Source organism: Choloepus didactylus, chromosome 12 (genome assembly GCF_015220235.1).
Source record: "Choloepus didactylus isolate mChoDid1 chromosome 12, mChoDid1.pri, whole genome shotgun sequence".
NCBI lineage: Eukaryota > Metazoa > Chordata > Mammalia > Pilosa > Megalonychidae > Choloepus > Choloepus didactylus.
The window spans coordinates 19910702-19931991 of NC_051318.1; the positions used below are offsets into that span (position 1 = coordinate 19910702).

Below are 21290 nucleotides of genomic sequence, written 5' to 3' on the forward strand. Positions count from 1 at the left end.
TGTCTTCAAGGTTCATCCATGTTGTCATATGTTTCACCAGATCGTTCCTTCTTACTGCCGCGTAGTATTCCATCGTGTGTATATACCACATTTTATTTATCCACTCATCTGTTGAAGGACATTTGGGTTGTTTCCATCTCTTGGCAATTGTGAATAATGCTGCTATGAACATTGGCGTGCAGATATCTGTTCGTGTCACTGCTTTCCGATCTTCCGGGTATATACCGAGGAGTGCAATCGCTGGATCGAATGGTAGCTCTATATCTAGTTTTCTAAGGAACTGCCAGACTGACTTCCAGAGTGGCTGAACCATTATACAGTCCCACCAACAATGAATAAGAGTTCCAATTTCTCCACATCCCCTCCAGCATTTGTAGTTTCCTGTTTGTTTAATGGCAGCCATTCTAACCGGTGTTAGATGGTATCTCATTGTGGTCTTAATTTGCATCTCTCTAATAGCTAGTGAAGCTGAACATTTTTTCATGTGTTTCTTGGTCATTTGTATTTCCTCTTCAGAGAACTGTCTTTTCATATCTTTTGCCCATTTTATAATTGGGCTGTCTGTACTATTGTCATTGAGTTGTAGGATTTCTTTGTATATGCAAGATATCAGTCTTTTGTCAGATACATGGTTTCCAAAAATTTTTTCCCATTGAGTTGGCTGCCTCTTTACCTTTTTGAGAAATTCCTTTGAGGTGCAGAAACTTCTAAGCTTGAGGAGTTCCCATTTATCTATTTTCTCTTTTGTTGCTTGTGCTTTGGGTGTAAAGTCTAGGAAGTGGCCTCCTAATACAAGGTCTTGAAGATGTTTTCCTACATTATCTTCTAGGAGTTTATGGTACTTTCTTTTATATTGAGATCTTTGGTCCATTTTGAGTTAATTTTTGTGTAGGGGGTGAGGTAGGGGTCCTCTTTCATTCTTTTGGATATGGATATCCAACTCTCCCAGCCCCATTTGTTGAAAAGACCATTATGGCTCAGTTCGGTGACTTTGGGGGCCTTATCAAAGATCAGTCGGCCATAGATCTGAGGGTCTATCTCTGAATTCTCAATTCGATTCCATTGATCTATATGTCTATCTTTGTGCCAGTACCATGCTGTCTTGGCAACTGTGGCTTTATAATAAGCTTCAAAGTCAGGGAGTGTAAGTCCTCCCACTTCGTTTTTCTTTTTTAGAGTGTCTTTAGCAATTCGAGGCATCTTCCCTTTCCAAATAAATTTGATAACTAGCTTTTCCAAGTCTGCAAAGTAGGTTGTTGGAATTTTGATTGGGATTGCATTGAATCTGTAGATGAGTTTGGGTAGAATTGACATCTTAATGACATTTAGCCTTCCTATCCATGAACATGGAATATTTTTCCATCTTTTAAGGTCCCCTTCTATTTCTTTTAGTAGAGTTATGTAGTTTTCTTTGTATAGGTCTTTTACATCTTTGGTTAAGTTGATTCCTAGGTACTTGATTTTTTTAGTTGCTATTGAAAATGGTATCTTTTTCTTGAGTGTCTCTTCAGTTTGTTCATTTCTAGCATATAGAAACATTACTGACTTATGTGCATTAATCTTGTATCCCGCTACTTTGCTAAATTTGTTTATTAGCTCTAGTAGGTGTATCGTTGATTTCTCAGGGTTTTCTAGATATAAGATCATATCATCTGCAAACAATGACAGTTTTACTTCTTCTTTTCCAATTTGGATGCCTTTTATTTCTTTGTCTTGCCGGATTGCCCTGGCTAGCACTTCCAGCACAATGTTGAATAACAGTGGTGACAGCGGGCATCCTTGTCTTGTTCCTGATCTTAGAGGGAAGGCTTTCAGTCTCTCACCATTGAGTACTATGCTGGCTGTGGGTTTTTCATATATGCTCTTTATCATGTTGAGGAAGTTTCCTTCAATTCCTACCTTTGAAGTGTTTTTATCAAAAAGGGATGTTGGATTTTGTCAAATGCTTTTTCAGCATCTATTGAGATGATCAATTGATTTTTCCCTTTCGAGTTTTTAATGTGTTGTACTACATTGATTGTTTTTCTGATGTTGAACCATCCTTGCATGCCTGGAATGAACCCCACTTGGTCATGGTGTATGATTTTTTTAATGTGTCTTTGGATTCGATTTGCAAGTATTTTGTTGAGGATTTTTGCATCTATATTCATTAGGGAGATTGGCCGGTAGTTTTCCTTTTTTGTAGCATCTTTGCCTGGTTTTGGTATTAGATTGATGTTAGCTTCATAAAATGAGTTAGGTAGTGTTCCATTTTTTTCAATGTTTTGAAAGAGTTTGAGTAAGATTGGTGTCAGTTCTTTCTGGAAAGTTTGGTAGAATTCCCCTGTGAAGCCATCTGGCCCTGGGCATTTATTTGTGGGAAGATTTTTGATGACTAATTGGATCTCTTTGCTTGTGATGGGTTGGTTGAGGTCTTCTATTTCTTCTCTGGTCAGTCTAGGTTGTTCATATGTTTCCAGGAAATTGTCCATTTCTTCTACATTATCCAGTTTGTTGCCATACAGTTGTTCATAATATCCTCTTATAATTTTTTTAATTTCTTCAGGATCTGCAGTTATGTCTCCTTTTTCATTCATTATTTTGTTTATATGGGTCTTCTCTCTTTTTGATTTTGTCAGTCTAGCTAGGGGCTTGTAATCTTGTTGATCTTCTCAAAGAACCAACTTTTGGTGATATTTATCCTTTCTATTGTTTTTTTGTTCTCTATGTCATTTATTTCTGCTTTAATCCTTGTTATTTCTTTTCTTCTACTTGGTTTAGGATTGGTTTGCTGTTCATTTTCTAGCTTCTTCAGTTGATCCATTAGTTCTTTGATTTTGGCTCTTTCTTCCTTTTTAATATATGCGTTTAGTGCTATAAATTTCCCCCTTAGCACTGCTTTTGCTGCATCCCATAGGTTTTGGTATGTTGTGTTCTCATTTTCATTCGTCTCTATATATTTAGCAATTTCTCTTGCTATTTCTTCTTTAACCCACTGATTGTTTAGGAGTGTGTTGTTTAACCTCCAGGTATTTGTGAATTTTCTAAGTCTCTGATGGTTATTGACTTCTAATTGTATTCCATTGTGGTCAGAGAATGTGCTTTGAATGATTTCAATCTTTTTAAATTTATTGAGGCTTGTTTTATGTCCCAGCATATGATCTATTCTGGAGAAAGTTCCATGAGCACTAGAAAAGTATGTGTATCCTGGTGATTTGGGATGTAATGTCCTGTATGTGTCTGTTAAATCTAATTCATTTATCAGATTGTTTAGGTTTTCAATTTCCTTATTGGTCTTCTGTCTGGTTGATCTATCTATAGGAGAGAGTGATGTGTTGAAGTCTCCCACAATTATTGTGGAAACATCAATTGCTTCCTTTAGTTTTGCCAGTGTTTCTCTCATGTATTTTGTGGCACCTTGGTTGGGTGCATAGACATTTACGATTGTTATTTCTTCTTGCTGAATTGCCCCTTTTATTAGTACATAGTGGCCTTCTTTGTCTCTCAAAACATCCCTGCATTTGAAGTCTATTTTATCTGAGATTAATATTGCTACACCTGCTTTCTTTTGGCTGTAGCTTGCATGAAATATTTTTTTCCATCCTTTCACTTTCAGTTTCTTTGTGTCCCTGTGTCTAAGATGAGTCTCTTGTATGCAACATATTGATGGTTCATTTTTTTTGATCCATTCTGCGAATCTATATCTTTTAATTGGGGAGTTTAATCCATTTACATTCAACATTATAACCGTGAAGGCATTTCTTGAATCAGCCATCTTATCCTTTGGTTTATGTTTGTCATATTTTTCCCCTCTGTCTATTAATATCCTTTATTGTATCCATACCGAATCTCTTTAGTACTGAACCTTTCTCCAAGTCTCTGTCCTGTCTTTGTTTCTCTGTCTGTAGGGCTCCCTTTAGTATCTCCAGTAGGGCAGGTCTCTTGTTAGCAAATTCTCTCAGCATTTGTTTGTCTGTGAAAAATTTAAGCTCTCCCTCAAATTTGAAGGAGAGCTTTGCTGGATAAAGTATTCTTGGCTGGAAATTTTTCTCACTCAGAATTTTAAATATATCGTGCCACTGCCTTCTCGCCTCCATGGTGGCTGCTGAGTAGTCACTACTTAGTCTTATGCTGATTCCTTTGTATGTGGTGAATTGCTTTTCTCTTGCTGCTTTCAGAACTTGGTCCTTCTCTTCTGTGTTTGACAGTGTGATCAGAATATGTCTCGGAGTGGGTTTATTTGGATTTATTCTATTTGGAGTTCGCTGAGCATTTATGATTTGTGTATTTATGTTGTTTAGAAGATTTGGGAAGTTTTCCCCAACAATTTCTTTGAATACTCTTCCTAGACCTTTACCCTTTTCTTCCCCTTCTGGGACACCAATGAGTCTTATGTTCGGACGTTTCATATTATCTATCATATCCCTGAGGTCCATTTCAATTTTTTCAATTTTTTTCCCCAGTCTTTCTTTTATGCTTTCATTTTCCATTCTGTCATCTTCGAGGTCACTGATTCATTGTTCAACTTCCTCTAGTCTTGTACTATGAGTGTCCAGAATCTTTTTAATTTGGTCAGCAGTTTCTTTAATTTCCATAAGATCATCCTTTTTTTTATTTAGTCTTGCAGTGTCTTCTTTATGCTCTTCTAGGGTCTTCTTGATTTCCTTCATATCCCGTACTATGGTCTCATTGTTCATCTTTAGTTGTTTGAGTAGCTGCTCTAGGTGCTGTGTCTCTTCTGGTCTTTTGATTTGGGTGCTTGGGTTTGGGTTATCCATATCGTCTGGTTTTTTCATATGCTTTATAATTTTCTGTTGTTTTTGGCCTCGTGGCATTTGCTGAACTTGATAGGGTTCTTTTAGGATGTGTAGACCAATTGAAGTCCTTATCTCTAATTTATCAGAGCTACAGCTTCGTGGAGTACATTTTCTCTAACTAACCAGCAGGTGGCGTCCACGAGCCACCTGTTCTCCACAAGCCAGTTCTCCCCTGCTTAGCCTTTTTGGTGAGTGGGGGAGTGAGTCTTGTGGGGTCCAATTGGTGTCCCAAGCTTGCGTGTGTAGTTGGTGTTGCCTGCCCTGTATATGGGGCGTGTTTCTGGGCAGTCAGGGAGGGGGGGTGGCCCTAACAATCAAATCTCCCTGGTGATCCTAGAGTTTTAAAGCTGCTGCAATAGTCTAATCCTTCAGTTCAGTCCTGCCACAGTTTGTCTCTGCTACTGACCCAGAAGTCCTTGGTATTGGCATATGGCTCCTGAGACTTGCAAGTGGGCCCCTCTTCCAGGCTGTGCACCCCGGGTCCTCTGTTGAGGGATGACTGTGCTATGTCACAGGTGAGTGCCGTCCCCCCAGGGCAGTTCTGGGCTGCTGGGCTGTGTAGGGAGGCTCCCAGTCTGCTGAAATGATGGCTGAATGGGGCTTTGTTAATTCACACTGCTCCACCTTCCCAACTCTGGGACAATCAGCTGAGGTTGCAGGGAAAGCTAATGTCCACGCCCAGTTTTGTGGTGTGTGCCTGTTATTTGAAGCACTTCCGTCACACTGGGTTGTCTGGGGCAGCTCTGGGCTATGGGGCTGGCGATGGGCAGGAGTGTCTCCTGTCCACCAGGATGATGGCTGTGAGCAGACACCCCCCTTTCTTGGGAAGTTGTGGTGTTTAGTGAATTTTCTCAGCCACTGGATTATTGCCTTTTGTCTCAGAGCTCTCTTAGTTCTGCTCTTGACTTGACCTGCCCAAATTGCAAGTCTTTGAAGCTTTCTGTATTGGGCTTCTTAGAGTAATTGTTTTAGAAAAAGAAAAAAGGATTAAAAAAAAAGGGCCCTCCTCAGAGATCTAATGCGTTATTGAAATGCTAAGAGACAAAGCAACCAGGGCCATTAAGGAAAGGTCCACAGGGCAGAGAGATCAGCTTTTCTTCGGGATTTGCATATGCGCCTCAGGGCCTGAGCTCTGCCCTTCCCCTTTCTATGTTCACCAGAACTCCAAAAATCCTCTGCGTTTATTTTTGAGTTTTTCGTGTTGTTTTTTTTTTCTATGCCTGTCTCCTCTCTGCTGGGCTGGCTGCTTTCAGATTCTCTGGTGTCTGGTCTCAGTCTATCTGTGGTTGGAGTTTGGATCAGTAGAATGAGATTCTGATAAGGGCTGCAACTGCAGTTCTCCCTTCTCCTTCCCGGAGCTGACAGCCCCTCATCCCACGGGACTGAGCCTGGCAGGGAGGGGCGCGGGTCCCCTGGCCACAAAAACTTACAGATTTCGCTGATCTCAGCAGTTCCACGTTTTCATGAGTGTTGTATGAAGTATGCCCAAAGTCAGATTGCTCTGTGGTGTCCAGTCCACGCAGTTCCTGGCTTTCTACGTACTTTCCTGGAGGAGTAACTAAAACATACAGCTCACCAGTCCGCCATCTTGCCCCGCGTCCCCGTCTTTACCCTCTTTCTATCTCCTGGTATCTTTAGTTCTACACTCTTCTCCAAGCCTCTCTTCTCTGTCTTTTCGTATCTGTTTTTAGCACTCCCTTTAGTTCATGAACTCTCAGTGTCTGTTTATCTGTTAATATTTTAAGCTTTCCCTCATTTTTGAAGGACCGTTTTGCCAGATATAGGATTCTTGGTTGGCAGTTTTTCTCTTTCAGTACTTGGATATATCATACCATTGCCTTTTTGTCTCCATGATTTGTACTGAGAAATCCGCGCTTAGTCTTATTGAGCTTCCCTTGTATGTGATGGATTGCTTTTCTCTTGCTGCTTTCAGAATTCTTTCTTTGTCTTTGACATTTGACAATCTGATTAGTGTCTTGGAGTAGGTCGATATGGATCAATTCTCTTGTGGTATGCTGTGCTTCTTGGACCTGTAATTTATGTCTTTCATAAGAGTTGGGAAATTTTCATTGATTATTTCCTCTATTACTGTTTCTGCCCCTTTTCCCTTCTCTTCTCCTTCTGGGAGACCCATAACATGTATATTCTTGTGCTTCATTTTGTCAGTCAGTTCCCTGAGCCCCTGGTCATGTTTTTCCAGTCTTTTCCCTATCTGTTCATTTGTGTGTAGGGTTTCAGATGTCCTGTCTTCTAGTTCAGTAATCCTTTCTTCTGCCTCTCCATGTCTGCTGTTGTTATGTCTCCATTATGTTTTTCATCTCTTCTTTTGTGCTTTTCATTCCCATAAGTTCTGTCATTTGTTTTTTCAAGCTTACGAATTCTTCCTTATGGTCACCTGGTGTCTTCTTTATATCCTTCATCTCTTTTGCCACATTTTCCTTGAGCTCATTGATTTGATTTAGAAGATTTGTTTGACCATCTTTAATTAGTTGTTTCAACTCTTGAATCTCAGTTGAGGTGTTAGTTTGTTCCTTTGACTGGAGCATATCTTCATGTTTCCTGGTGTGGCTTGTGATTTCTCGTTGTCTAGGCATCTGATTTTCTTGATTAGTTTATTCTGTAGGTTTTTTTCTCTCTTTGATCTCTATGTTTCTTTGTTTCTTGCTGGTCAGTTGTCACATTTGCTCTGTCCTCCAGTCTTTCCCCCAAGTCAGGTGCTCACTGTGGCCTGCCACAGGGACGAGGGGCAGGCACTGGGCACCCCAGCAAGTTCACTGTGTGTGGTAAAATAGGTCTGCTGGTTTCCATTGGCACTCTGTTTTCCACTGGTCAGCAAAACCTGGGTTTATTTTAGAGCCCTGCTTTGACATTTGGGTTGTCCGTATTTCTCAGCCAAAACTGGGTTGGGTTTCTGTGCAGGGCGTGTAGACCAGCTCCTGTGGTCCTAATATAGGGTCTGGAGCATCTTTTTAAAAGTGTTTTGATCACTTGCACTTTCTGGCTGTCCAGCAGATGGCACTGTTTGGGTAACTTAATTGTCCTCAGAGGCTGCTTTGCCTCCGAGCACAGGCTGCGTCTACACAGGTGAGCTGAAACTGTCGGATTCCTATGCTCTCACTTTGCCAGCCAAAATCTGGCTCGATGTGGGGCTACACCTGTGGCAGAGTTGTCCCTCAGCTGACCCAGTTCTCCAGCTGTCTCCAAGGCAAGGAAACAGCTGCTGGCTGCTGCTTCCCTAAAGGGTGGGGGAAGGGTTTTCAGACTCAGGGCTGCAAAACGCAGTCTCTGTCCACATTTTCTCAGTCTCTTTGTCCCTCACTGACCTGGGCCTTGAGATGTCCTCCCCTGTTCCCCGGGTCTTCAAACATTGGGGGTATGTCTCACTGTTGTGAGAGATTTTAAAATCTGTGTCCCTAGTGGGTGAGGTCCCATCTGCTGATTCTGGGTCTTCTCCACACTGAGCCTGAGTGAGGGTGAGGGGAAAGGACTGGCTGGTCTGGGACGGAAGATTTCTGCCTAATATTTCTTCTCTTTCTTCATTTCGGCATCTGCAGGGTCCTTCTCCAGACTATATCCTCCTCCAGAGTTTCAAACAATTCAGAATTGTCCTTTTTTTCATTGAGTCTCTGGAGAGAAGTTTTCAGTAGCTGTTTATGTCGCCATGTTGATGATGTCACCTTTGATTTAGTTTTAACTTAGTTTCAGCAAATATTTATCAAGTTCCTTCTCTCTGTCAAGCATGATGCCAAGCAATGGTGAATATATAGATATCTTTGTAAATTCACGGCTTGGAAGGGTATGAACATGAGAGAAAATACCTCTACTGGTGAGAGAAATGCTAAAATAATGATGTCAGAGGACTTTTAGGGGAAATATAGATGAGGAAACTGCCTGGTGGGAGAGAAGTTAGCAAGGAGAAGGGGGAACAAGCGAAAGAGGGAAACAGTACCAGGTGAAACCATAAGGGGTCTGTGTCTTTGTGACATTTTCTGAAACTAGAAAGAGCACAGGTTCCCCCACTTGGCAAAGAAACAATGTCAGATTAGGGACAGAAGCATGAGAGTGCTTAGTGTGGTAACAACTGATATTGATCATGGAGTTTTTTATTTGTTTTGTGTTTTTTGTAACTGAATAACTTAGAGGGTGTATTAGTCCTATAGTTTTAGATCAAATGATCTAGTACCTTTGTAATTTATCAGTAACTGAATGATTGGCTCAGAAGGGATCTCAGGTTAGTTGATCCATTCAATTTGTATATTTAAGACTTTTTAAAAAACATGTAGCTTAATATCCATTTCTTTGTTAGTTAATATCTTTGTAATCATTTTTTTAATTGTAGAATATAACATATATACATAATAATGATATCTTTCCAAGTGCAATTTAACAAGTAGTTAGAAAGCAAATTTCAAAGAATACTATAGGTTACAATTCCACAGTTTCAGTTATTTCCTTATTATGAAACATAACATATATACAAAAAGGAAATATCTTTCAAAGTATGATTTAACAAGTAGATATATAGGAAATTTCCAACGTTATTATGAGTTATAGTATCATAGTTTCAGTTATATCCTTATTGTGAAATCTGACATACATACAAAAAGATATAGCTTTCAAATTACAATTTAACAACTAGCTATAACAAATTTCCTTCTAACTATTCTAATACCCTAGCAACTAAGGAAAAATTCCATTTTGTCTATTGTTACCCCTTCCTCTAGTTTAATCGCTTTCCTGATCTTCAGGGATGTCTAGGCAGTGACCACCCTAACCTGTTCATTTTGAAAAGGGGTGTCAACTTTATGAGCAAAGGGGACGCATCTAGTTGATGTTCTCGAAGAGGCTATTGCCTCTGGGTTTTGTGACTTAACTGGCATAGAAGCACTTTGAAGGATTTAAGTTTCTGACAAACAGTGAGTGAAGCTTTTATAGAGTCTCAGATAGGGATCCTGATTTTCTTTAAGGTTTTCAGACTACTGTTGACTTGGGCTTACCATTTTGGGGTTATTTGGCGTATCTAGGTGAATAGTTAATATCTTTTATATATGAAATATTCAGTAAATTTTTGTGCTGGGTTGAGGTTTGGGCTGATTTGGGGTAGGGCATCTAATAACTTTAATGGATATTTTTGTTGACTATCTTCTGTCTATAGGTATTGGAAATCAGTAGCTCTTCTAGCTTTACGTTATTTTAATAGTGTCATTGGACTAAAATGTTCCTGATGCCAACTTCTTCGGAGCTGAACAGTGGGCAGCACTTCTTAACCCAGTGGATGACCAATCCTTCTCGTGCTGGGGTTATACTGAATCGTGGATTTCCTATTTTGGAAATAGAAGGAGAGAATCGAGCCGCTGAGAACGTTTCTACCAGCTTTCCTATTAAAGCCACTCATTTTTCAAATAGCTTCAGCTTTATAGGTGAAGATTCACTTCATGAAGAACAGAAGTTGGAATCTAACAGCCCTCACAAACTACAGTCAGATAAATCTGAAACACATACAATCTTTCCTTTAACTAAAAAGGGACCACAAATGGTGGCACACCAGGATGTTCATAGACACTGGGAAGATAACAAAAATGACTTTATCCCAGATCTTGCAAGTGAATTCAAAGAAGCAGCTTGTAAAGACCCACTTTTTAAAAAACTTGAACAGGTAGAACAGGATTTAGCCTAATATATATTTGTGTTACTCCAGGTTTCTGTTTATGTAGTAAAGTTGCCTATTCTAGTACCTCTTATTTCTTCCACCCGGCACTCTGAAATCCTCAAAATACCAAATTTTGCCCAGTGTTTAATGTGAGAAAGAGTAAAACATTTTTAGTATATGACATAAATATAACACAGCTTAATATCTTTAAGTTGCTACCTTGGTTGGTAAAAACTGTTTTAGAAATGCTCAGATATCGGGGGAAAAAGTTGATGACTGTAAATATACTGGTACCCACCTTACTTTAAGATTCAAAGAATTTATATGGCTTTTTCTGTTTCCCATTTTAGATAATTGATAGGGTATCTTTCATGAGAAATTGGATTTTAGAGTTTTGTGAATTAGTTGCTTAGGGATCTTTCTTTGAAACTTTTGTAGGGAAGATATGAGAAGCAAGATGGGAGGGATTAAGATAAGTATAAGGAGCAAAAGTCCATGAAGAAATCTAAAGTTAATTTAATAAACTTAATTTTATGTTTAACAAGCTGAAAGAAGTACAACAGAAGAAGCAGGAACAGCTGAAAAGACAACAGTTAGAGCAACTCCAAAGGCTCATGGAAGAACAAGAAAAGCTGCTCACCCTGGTGTCTGGGCAACATGCCTTCCCAGGTATTTGCTTATGTAGGATCCTCCCTTAGTACAAAGATAGACATTTGCTTACGTTTCTTATCATTGGTTGTTTGACAGTTTGTTTCTCCTGTTTTTCCATCATGTGTTACAAACTCCGATTTCTTTCCGGGCCATACACATAAATGTGTGAAATGTTGGTGGTGTTATGATATGATTGAGTCACATGGGAGATGTGATGTGCTAGAGCTGTGTGCCATGTTTAAAGGCATTACCATTATAAAAAAAGTCCAGCATAATAAAATACCTAGAAGCCAAATTTGGCCTAGGGCTATTGGTTTACAATCCCTGCCAGAGGAATGAAAAACTGCTCAGGGTCATAAAGGTAAATATGTGAAAAAGCAGCTCTGCTCAGCTAAAGAACAGTACCAAAAATATTGTCTGTGGTAGTAAATGACAGTATTCTTCTGTCACATGCTAAATCATTTAACAGCATGATATCAAGAAAAAAACTGTTGAAACCTGATCTGGAGTAGAGAGTTTGAAAGTTTTTTTTTTTTTTTTTTACTACACTCCATAGTAACAAAAACATTTTAAATCATGACTCATAATGACAGGAATTTCATAAATCAGTCCTTATTCGTGTGCCTGGCACGTAGTAAGAACATTTTCTATTTTATTTATTCTTTTCTATGTCATTGTTTAAAATGCCAACCATGACGTATTATATCTGGTGAAAGAATTACTAGTGGGTTATGTCCCACAGTTTGAAAAATTGGCCTGGAGTAATGTGTTTGCTTCTTGGTTTTCCCTTTCAAGAGACACATTACTGATCCAGGAAATGCCTGTTCTGATCAGAGATTGTGTGATGCATTGAGAATACAAAAGCAGAAAAGACATTGGCAAGTTGGTGTGCACAGTATGACGGGGATGGAGTGGGAAGTGGTGGTTAGAAATTGCAGTAAATGAAGAATGGTTTAGAGCATTTGGATGTTTACTTTGGAGAAGGTACAGAACATGGGATATGTATCCTGAATTATTTGAATGGTTCAGGGTTCCCTTATGGAATGTATTGTAAGAATAAGATCACTTAAATTATAGCATAGTAGAAATAGCACTATGGCAGAGTGACAGGGAGGCAGATTTCAAAGTTACTAATTTGGGAACTAGTCCCACTCAATCATGGAACAATTTACTTTAAGGCAGTGGTTTTCAAACTTTTTGGTCCCTGGGCCCCCTTTAGCACTTAAATTATTGAGTATCCCAAAGAGCTTTTGTTACGTGGGCAGTATCTATCAATATTTACTCTATTAGAAATTAAACTGACAAACTTAAAAACTGATTTATTTAAAATAATAAATAAACCAATTACATATTATCATAAATAACATTTTTAATGAAAAAACAGTATTTTCTAAAACATTCAAATTAGAGGAATGGAATTGTTTTATATTTTGAAAATCTTTTTAACTTGTTTAAAAGAACTCAACTGAATTTCATATCTACTTCTGCATTCAGTCTATTGAGATATATTATTTGGTTGAAGACGGGTAAAATTTAGCCTTGCATGGGCATGTTAACTGGGAAAGAGAGAAGTATTATAATAGCTTTTTCAGATAATTGTGGGCATTCTTTGATATCTCAACTAGTGGTCATTTCTTAGCAGTTATTCACAGTATGGAATCTGAAACCATATTGAAGAGCTTTACATTAAATATATTGCAATATCTCAGCATTTTGAATGCATCTTTCATCATGCACAATTGGTTAATATTGGTCGTTTGGAAAATATTGGTTCACTGAATTACACAGGTCTTCAAAATGTTGATGTATTTCATTATACAATATAAAAACTTAATATTCATTAATATTACCACCAATCTCATCAGTAAAGCCTTGAAGTATTGTAAAGCTGTCAAGCTCGTGGTTGTGGATATAAGTTTTCCAGAATTCTAATTTTTACTTCAAGGTTCAGTTTTTATCATTGGCAACCAGTCCTATCAGTTGTTTTCCTTAAACTAATTGACTCACGTGTTTTATTTTTGAGATAATGTCTGCCAAGTACCCAGGTTTAAATAATCATTATTTGTCCGTCATTCATTCTTTTCAGTAAAAATGGTGTTCCTTGAAAAAAGTAGCTGGTTGTGCTTACAACTCAGTCACACAAGTGCTTTTCCTTAAGACAACCATATTTTGGTATGCAATAGAAATTTTGTTCTATAAAATATTAAAAAGACATTCTCAAGGGTTGAGATTTAAGAAAATGGATAATTTTTGCTACTTTGTCAAGGACATTCTTCGGTGAACTGGAATGTTTTGTTTTTTAACTGTGTGTGCACAGCAGTGCAGAGTACGGCTACTGCAGTTGAGTGAGTGCTGCTGTCCTGATCTGAGCAAGGCACCAGCGGTTTCATACACTGCTTTTGTGCCTCAGTGGAAATGTCAGCATGGTGAGAAAGGCAAATTCTATCTTAATATTATTAGGAATATAATTTTGTCCTTTGTGATGTCCTAAAATGATCTTAGGACCTCTGGGGATCTACAAATCACACTTTGAGAACTGCTTCTTTAGGGTATTGCTCTTTTATCAAAGATGTCTTTATGCTGAAGTGAGATGATCATTTGTCAAAAATATTGAGGAGGTGGGGTATTGCTGTGAATGAAGAGAGGTTAAACTTGATATTCAGTGAGGCCCTACATAATTCTCTAATTTTATTTGTGGGCTGAGGCAGAGGTAGGTGGTATGTAAGTGATAGGTCGCAGTGGCTCTTTCATAAAACACTTCCCATTGTGGCTTAACTTCCAAATTTAGATGAGACAGTGTCTGCCAAGTACCCAGGTTTAAATAATCATTATTTGTCTGTCATTCATTCTTTTCAATAAAAATGGTGTTCCTTGGAACAGAAGGATAGAAGCAAGATTTCAGGAGGTTGGTAGGACAGGCAGGATGGCTTGTATGCCACCTACTCCCTACGAAGTGCATCACAGCAATCGACACCATTCTAGAGAGTCTTTCTTCTGTTTATTAGGTTATACTAGAAGTATAGACTTACAAACCAAAGCAAACAAAATGTTATGCTTGAAATTAAAAAATACAGAAAAATATGAAAAAGAAATCACCTATAATCCCACCATACAAGGATACCATAATGTTAACAGTAGTCTAAAGAGAAGATATTTTATGTGCTGTGACATATAGCAATTATTGGTCATGAGGGAATCAGTCAGGTCATTTGTAACTTCCACCTTGGTGTTCTGTGTCTGGCTGTGCTTGTCATGGGACTGCATGGTTACACAATTCAGGGCCGCTTCCACGTTGATGGGGTGTGGAACATTTCCCTGGGATAAGACGGTGCTGTAGCTCGGTCTGCTTGTGAATCACAGTATAAATATACTCCTCACTAAAATATGGGACATTCACTTCGGAATTTAAAATTTCATGTTTTTGTTAAACAGTTTCCTGGTAAGAAATTTAAAATGCTGTGATACCACTTTCCTTTAGAGAAAACCTGTGGGATGGGGGTCACTAGTAGGCAGAAGAGGAAATAATTGTAGAAAGTCATAAGTTGTGCTTATTTTTCTTAATTGCAAGGTTCACCTCTAGTGCCTGATGATCAGAGCCAAAAGTACATATATCCAGGTGATTCAACCACTGTAGATAAAACCACACCCTTCTTACCATCATATACCTACCAGAATCAAACCCGAGAGAAAATGCTCACTTCTAACATGTTACCTGATGAACAAAACAGCCTCTGTAGAACTACTAATCAAGCTTTTGCCTTACCTTCAAAAAGTGGTGCTTCTCCCAATTTGTTTTATGAGGCACATTATGAAGAAGCATTTGTGAAAAAAAGTGATTTGAAGGAAGAAAACCATGACCATCCTACAGGTGAGTTACTTATATTTCTCTATTCTGTACTTGACTAACAGTGTGACCAAATTCTGTAAGACAGGAGAATTCCTTTCTGCACATTTTCTGTCTGTCATGGCTTTCATTGTAAGGTCCTGTGTGCTGTACAGCACTGACCATGAGCTGGACATAGAGTGAGGTTGGTGATTTCACTGACTTCAAACCTTGCTTTGTAGCATGGGGTCTCAAAAAAGACAGGTGAGTTCTGCATGTATCATTTTTCCTTGAAAGCTTAGAAATAGTTGGAGGATGCTTTAAAATGTGTGTGTGGTGGTGAGGGGAGGCTTGATAGAGAATGAAATGTGAGAAATAGGGTGGTGGGAGTTATTGCCCAGATGGTTTACTTTTCCACTGTGTGTCTGCATTCCTGGCATCTACCATCCTCCTGGCGTGTGCCTGGCACTTGGCGTTTGATGGGATATACAAATGAAGTCTCTTGGCATTTTTAATTTATTTTCTTTTAGTCCCTCTTTGTTTTATTTTAAGTCTTAGTCCTATTTTGGGCTCCTCCCCCACCCCTTTTCTTTTTTCTTTACATTGTTGTAATCAAGGAGTATTATTTAATAATGTGTTCTTTTCCCACTCAACGTGGAAAATGCTTATGGTATGTTCTGCAATCTTCATAACCATAATTTTAATGATTATGCTGTTCATAAATAAAATATCTGTATTTAATGTTCTTTATGGTAGGAGATGAATGTATTCTTTTGAGTAATTTTAAATTATAGAATAATACAAATAATACAACAAAAGATGTCTATACTCACTGCTTAGAATTTGATACCATTGTGCATAATGCCTTATTCTTAATTTAGAGTTTTCTTGGTATGGAAAGGTCAAATGTCCTCTTCTTCTTTTTTAAACAATACACTCCCCTAACCTTTTATTTTGAAAAATTTCAAACATCCAGAAAAGTTGAAAGACCACTGCAATGATTACTACAACCTAGATTCAATGATTAATATTTTGCCGTATTTACTTTGTCTATATATATGTGTTTGTATGATATCTATATTCCTATACCTATATCTCTGTCTACATCTATATGCATATAATTTGAGGAACCATTTTACTGAAAGTAATTTGCAGCATTATGTTACTTTGTTCCCAAATATTTCAGCATGTATCAAGTAAAAATTGGGACAGTCCTCTGTGTGACCACAATATCATTATTAGACTTAAGAAAGTTAACAACAATTCTTTTTATATCCAGTCTCAATTTTGAAATTTCCTCTGTTATCCCTCAAATGTCTTTTAGTGCTGTTTTTTTTTAAAAACCAGGAGCCAGTTAAATTTTCATGCATTGCAATTGATTGTTAACTCTGTAGTCATTTTAATCTAGAAATGCACCCACTTTTTTTTCATAACATTAAAATTTTGAAGAATGTAAAATGTCTTTATTGGGGATTTGTAGTTTTTCTTTATATATTAAATAAATCCTGGAGAGTTCTAAAATATTTTGCATACATTACAGTTAATTAAAAATTTATTTAGTATGGTAACTTGTAACATTCTCAAGTATAAAGACTTCAGTCTGTTCTTTTTGAACTAAAGTGTCCCTAATTTTTATCCTAGGAGAAAGTATTTTATCATGTTGGGAGAAAAGGATGGAACAAATTCAGGAAGGCAGTGATATGAACTTAAAAAAAATTGTTGATTCGTCAGAAGTGGTTAATACTGAAGAAAGGTATCATCCATGTGGACAGGAATAAAAAAATTTGACAGTTTAATATAATAGCCAGCCTGTACTATTGAACATTCTGTTTGTTTGAAAGATCCAAGGTTTTTTTGTTTTCATTTGAATATGCTTTTAAGTATAAGGCTGAAGTTATAACCTATAACATACCGTGGGCAACAGAAAGAGGCTGGGGAGATACATAAGTTAAAGTTGGACATTGTGTTGGAGGAAAGTTTTTCACCTAAGAAAAACACCTGGGTAAAATGAATCTTCTCTCATATTGTTTTATGGAAAATGAATCTTCTCTCAAATACCATTTTAGAGAAGAAAAAACAAATAAGTATTGGAATCTCATATTTGGTATCACTTATAAATTATAATTGCATAATTAGTTTAGTTATAAAATTAAAAAAATTTCATGGCAAAAATAAAATATATTAAGGTTATTTTCTTATGTCTCTGAAATATTTTAATTGTGTTATGGTATGGGCAAAATGACTTTTCAGATCGTTCCTCTACTTATGTCGTTGAGGATCTTTCTTTCTCAATTTAAAAAATGCATAGTTAATGAGCTATTTTGAAATATATTTTAAAGATACATAATGAATATGTTACTCCAAAAGTTAACCTACAGTCAACAGTTGGATTTCAGAGGGGTTCTTTAATCCTTCCATATCATGTTGTGTATTTTTGTGGGGTGGAAGAGGATTGTAGTTTTCATTAGATTCTTAAAGGGCGTCCTTGACTTTTAAAAAGGTTAGTTCTCAGTGGAGTCAGGGATATTAATATCAGGAACACAGAGTGTAAAATATTTACCTGATCATGATTTGCATTTTAAATAACTTTATTCTTTACTTTTATGATAGGCCTATTAAAGCTGCTATTAGAGAAAGGAAACAGACATTTGAAGACTATTTGGAAGAACAGATTCAGTTGGAAGAACAAGAAATGAAGCAAAAACAGTTAAGGGTTAGTGTTTCAACTTTTTCTATTAAATTAATCCAAGACTTTAGAGATTAATTTATAATTTGCTTCAAAAATAACTTTGGGATTGCTTGAATGTATCAGAATTAATTGAAATACTGTTCTTTTATTTTAGGAAGCAGAAGGATCATTGTTAATCAAACCAAAACCAAAACAACCTTTCTTAAAACGAGGAGAAGGTTTAGCTAGATTTACTAATGCTAAATCTAAGAGTCAGAAAGGGAAAGAAAGTAAGCTAGTGACTAATCAGAGCACTTCAGAGGACCAACCTGTGTTTAAAGTAGAGAGACAACAATTCCAGCGGAAAACTGCTCTTATAAATAAAGAACTGTGTACAGAGAACCCTAATGTTAAAAAGAGTAATAAAGCTAGAACCAAGAGTTGTTCTGCCACACTTGGTCAGATGCCAAAGATTCTTAAGAATAATAATAGAAAAAGCCTCTCTCCATCAGGATTGAAACTACAAGCAGGGAAGAAATGTTATGGACAGTTGAGAGACCAAATCAAATTAGGAAAAAAAGTTGAATTTAATAATAAAGAAAATGTACTAGTAGAATGTATGAAATCTTGTGATACTGGTTGCAAAGTCTGGAATAAGAAACAAGGTAAAGAAAAACTTCCTCTTTTGACAGATGTGGCTTCTAAGAATCCGATAGGTGAGACACTGAAAGAGGCAGAATCTTCTCTTGATGTTTCTCTTCAGAAAAAGTTAGAGAGTTGGGAACGAGAAAAGGAAAAGGAAAATTTGGAGTTAGATGAATTTTTGTTTTTAGAAAAAGCTGCTGATGAAATATCATTTTCCAGTAATTCCTCATTTGTACTGAAAATCTTAGAAAGGGATCAACAGATTTGCAGAGGTCACCGGATGTCTTCTACCCCTGTCAAAGCGGTGCAGCAGGAGAAGACAAATACAGTGGATCCCGTTAGTCAATGTAACCAGAATGAGAGTCGAGACAATATTGAACATGAAAATAAGAGTGAGTGTGAGGTCACACCCAAACAACTTGGTTCAGTATCTTCACCTTGTGGATTGAGGGAACAATCTTGTAAAATCAGTAGGAAAGCATATCAAGTTAGCACTTCAGAAAACCAAACCAGATGGAATGTGAGTGAAGATGAAGGTGTTATAAACACTGATAGTAGCACAGACTCTGAGGAACAACTTGATGTTACCATCAAACCATCAATTGAAGACAAAGAAAGATGTTTCAGCAGCAGAGAAGATAGTCCACAAGTTTGTGATAGTAAGGGACCTTTCAGGAACATTGGAACTCAAGAAGATAAAAGTAGGGATGTTGATCTAGATTTGTCTGATAAAGACTATAGTAGTGATGAGTCTGTAGTTACAGAAAGCATGAATAATAAAGTTCCTGAGTGCTCAAGAAGGCCCTCATCTGCAAGTATTAGTAAAATTGACTTTGATGATGAAAGAACTTGGACTGATCTTGAGGAGAATTCATGTAAACATGATGTTATTCTTGGGAATGAAGCAGCTTATGGAACTCCCCAGATGAGCTACCCTAATAAGAGTGATGTATGTATGCCGGATAAAACAATAAGAAGGAAGATTGCACCAGTCAAGAAGGGAGAAGGTGCGAGCAAATGCAGTAGGAGCATGAGTCCTCCTCCTACGTCAGAGCTGATGATGAAATTCTTCCCTTCTCTGAGACCGAAACCAAAATCAGATTCACAATTGGGAAATGAACCCAATCTAGACATAAGTCAAGAGCAACAACCTGGTAAGTCAGAGCACTATAAAATATGTATCAGCATGTTCTAAATTTAGCTTTTATTATATTGGTAGATGGTCAGAGAGATGTTTAAAATCCTAATCTTTCTAGTTGCTCAGTAGAAGTCAAATTAGTTGGTGGTTTTTAAAAAATTTGATTAATTTTATGGATCTAAATAACGTAATAATCACTAGTTAAAGGGATTCAGATGAATTTTGCTTTCAGACTTTTCATACTTAACTCTGTGTCTTAACATTCCCAGGGCTTTGGAATTAATTACTTTATTGTAAAGTGAGATGACATTCAAGTTTCTTTTATAGCCAGGGAGTACCCAGTTTATAGTTTGTTTTACTCTGGGGTGGGCCTTTTTGTGTGTAAACTTTTAAAAAATGTTTCTTTTTTAATCAAATTTTTGTCATTTCATGCATTAACTTGTCAAATATGACCCAAAAGGAATGTAGTAAATAATGTTTCTTTCCTTCCCTACACCCTGGCATCCAGTCTCCCTTCCTAAAGGCACCACCATTACCATTTTATTTGTGTATCCTAAAACTGTTCCATGCATATAAAAGCATATGTGTGAGCATGTGTAAAATCTCCCTCTTTTCTACACAAATAAAAGTGTGCTTTTTATATACTATTCTGCACCTTGCTTATGATAAATTTTGAAGATTGTTCTAACACACAAATCTGTCTCATTCCTTTAAAAATTTTTTTCGTTCTGGCAACTTACTATACATGACGTAAAAGTTACCATTTTAACCATTTTTAAGTATACAATACATTGGCATTAAATATATTCACAATGTTGTGCAACCATTTTCACTGTTATTTTACAGAACGACTTCATCACCCCAAACAGAAATTCTTTACTCATTAAGCAATAACTCCCTGTTTCCCCCCTGCCCTAGTTCCTGGTAACTTCTAGTCCACTTTCTGTATCTATGAATTTGCCTATTCTAGATATTTCATATAAGTAGAATCATAATATCTGTCCTTTTGTGCCTGGCTTATTTCACTCAGCACAATGTTTTCAAGGTTCATCCATGTTGTAACAAGTATCAGAACTTCATTCCTTTTTAGGGCTGAGTAATACTCCATTGTATGAATATTCCATAGTTTGTTTATCCATTCATCTGTTGAAGAACATGTGGGTTGTTTCCCCCTTTTTGCTTTTATGAACAATGCTGATGTGAATATGGATATACAGATACCTCTTGGAGTCCCTGTTTTCAATTCTTTGTGTATATACCTAGAGTGGAATTGCTGGGTAATATGGCAATCCTATGTTTAACTTTCTGAGGGACTGCCACACGGTTTGCCCCAGTGGCTGTACCATATCACATTCCCAGCAGCAAGGTATAAGGTTTCCAGTTTCTCTAAATCTTCACCAACACTTGCTATTTTCCGTTTTTTTTTTGTTTGTTTGTTTTTTGGTTGTTTTTCTTTACTCATAGCCATCCTAGTGGGTTTGAAATGGTATTTCATTGTGGTTGTGATTTATATTTCCCTAACAGCTAAGTGAAATTAAGCATTTTTCATATGTGCTTCATTCCTTTTAATGGCTGTATATTGTTCAGTTGATGTGATGGACATTTTTACTTAAGTAAAAGTATTTTTTTTGCTTTCCATTATTGTGTTGCATTATGAGCTCTGAATGCCTAGCAGAGCATGGGTACTTTAAAATATAAATTATAACTTAAGTTATTTTAAAAAATATTTTGTTAGCAGATACACAACATAAAATTTTGATTTTAACCACTTTCAAGTATACAATTCAGTGGTATTATTTACATTCACATTGCTGTGCCACCATTCCTACATCCATTACCAAACCCTTTTCATCACCCCAAACAGAAACTTTGCATTCACTAAGTATTAACTCCTCATTAAAAAATATTCTGATTTTACA

At 37.1% G+C, this 21290-nt stretch overlaps 1 protein-coding gene across 3 annotated transcripts in view; it reads left to right on the forward strand.

Moving 5' to 3' along the window:
- CENPJ (centromere protein J) overlaps positions 1-21290 on the forward strand; it is a 99986-nt gene that overhangs the window by 25351 nt on the left and 53345 nt on the right. For all 3 annotated transcript variants that reach the window (XM_037799681.1, XM_037799680.1, XM_037799682.1), the window contains exons 2-7: positions 9952-10452; positions 10992-11115; positions 14666-14965; positions 16562-16673; positions 17531-17633; positions 17764-19387. In XM_037799681.1, the coding sequence (XP_037655609.1) occupies positions 10012-10452; positions 10992-11115; positions 14666-14965; positions 16562-16673; positions 17531-17633; positions 17764-19387 (2704 nt within the window). In that variant the 5' untranslated portion in view covers positions 9952-10011. The remainder of the gene's footprint in view (positions 1-9951; positions 10453-10991; positions 11116-14665; positions 14966-16561; positions 16674-17530; positions 17634-17763; positions 19388-21290) is intronic.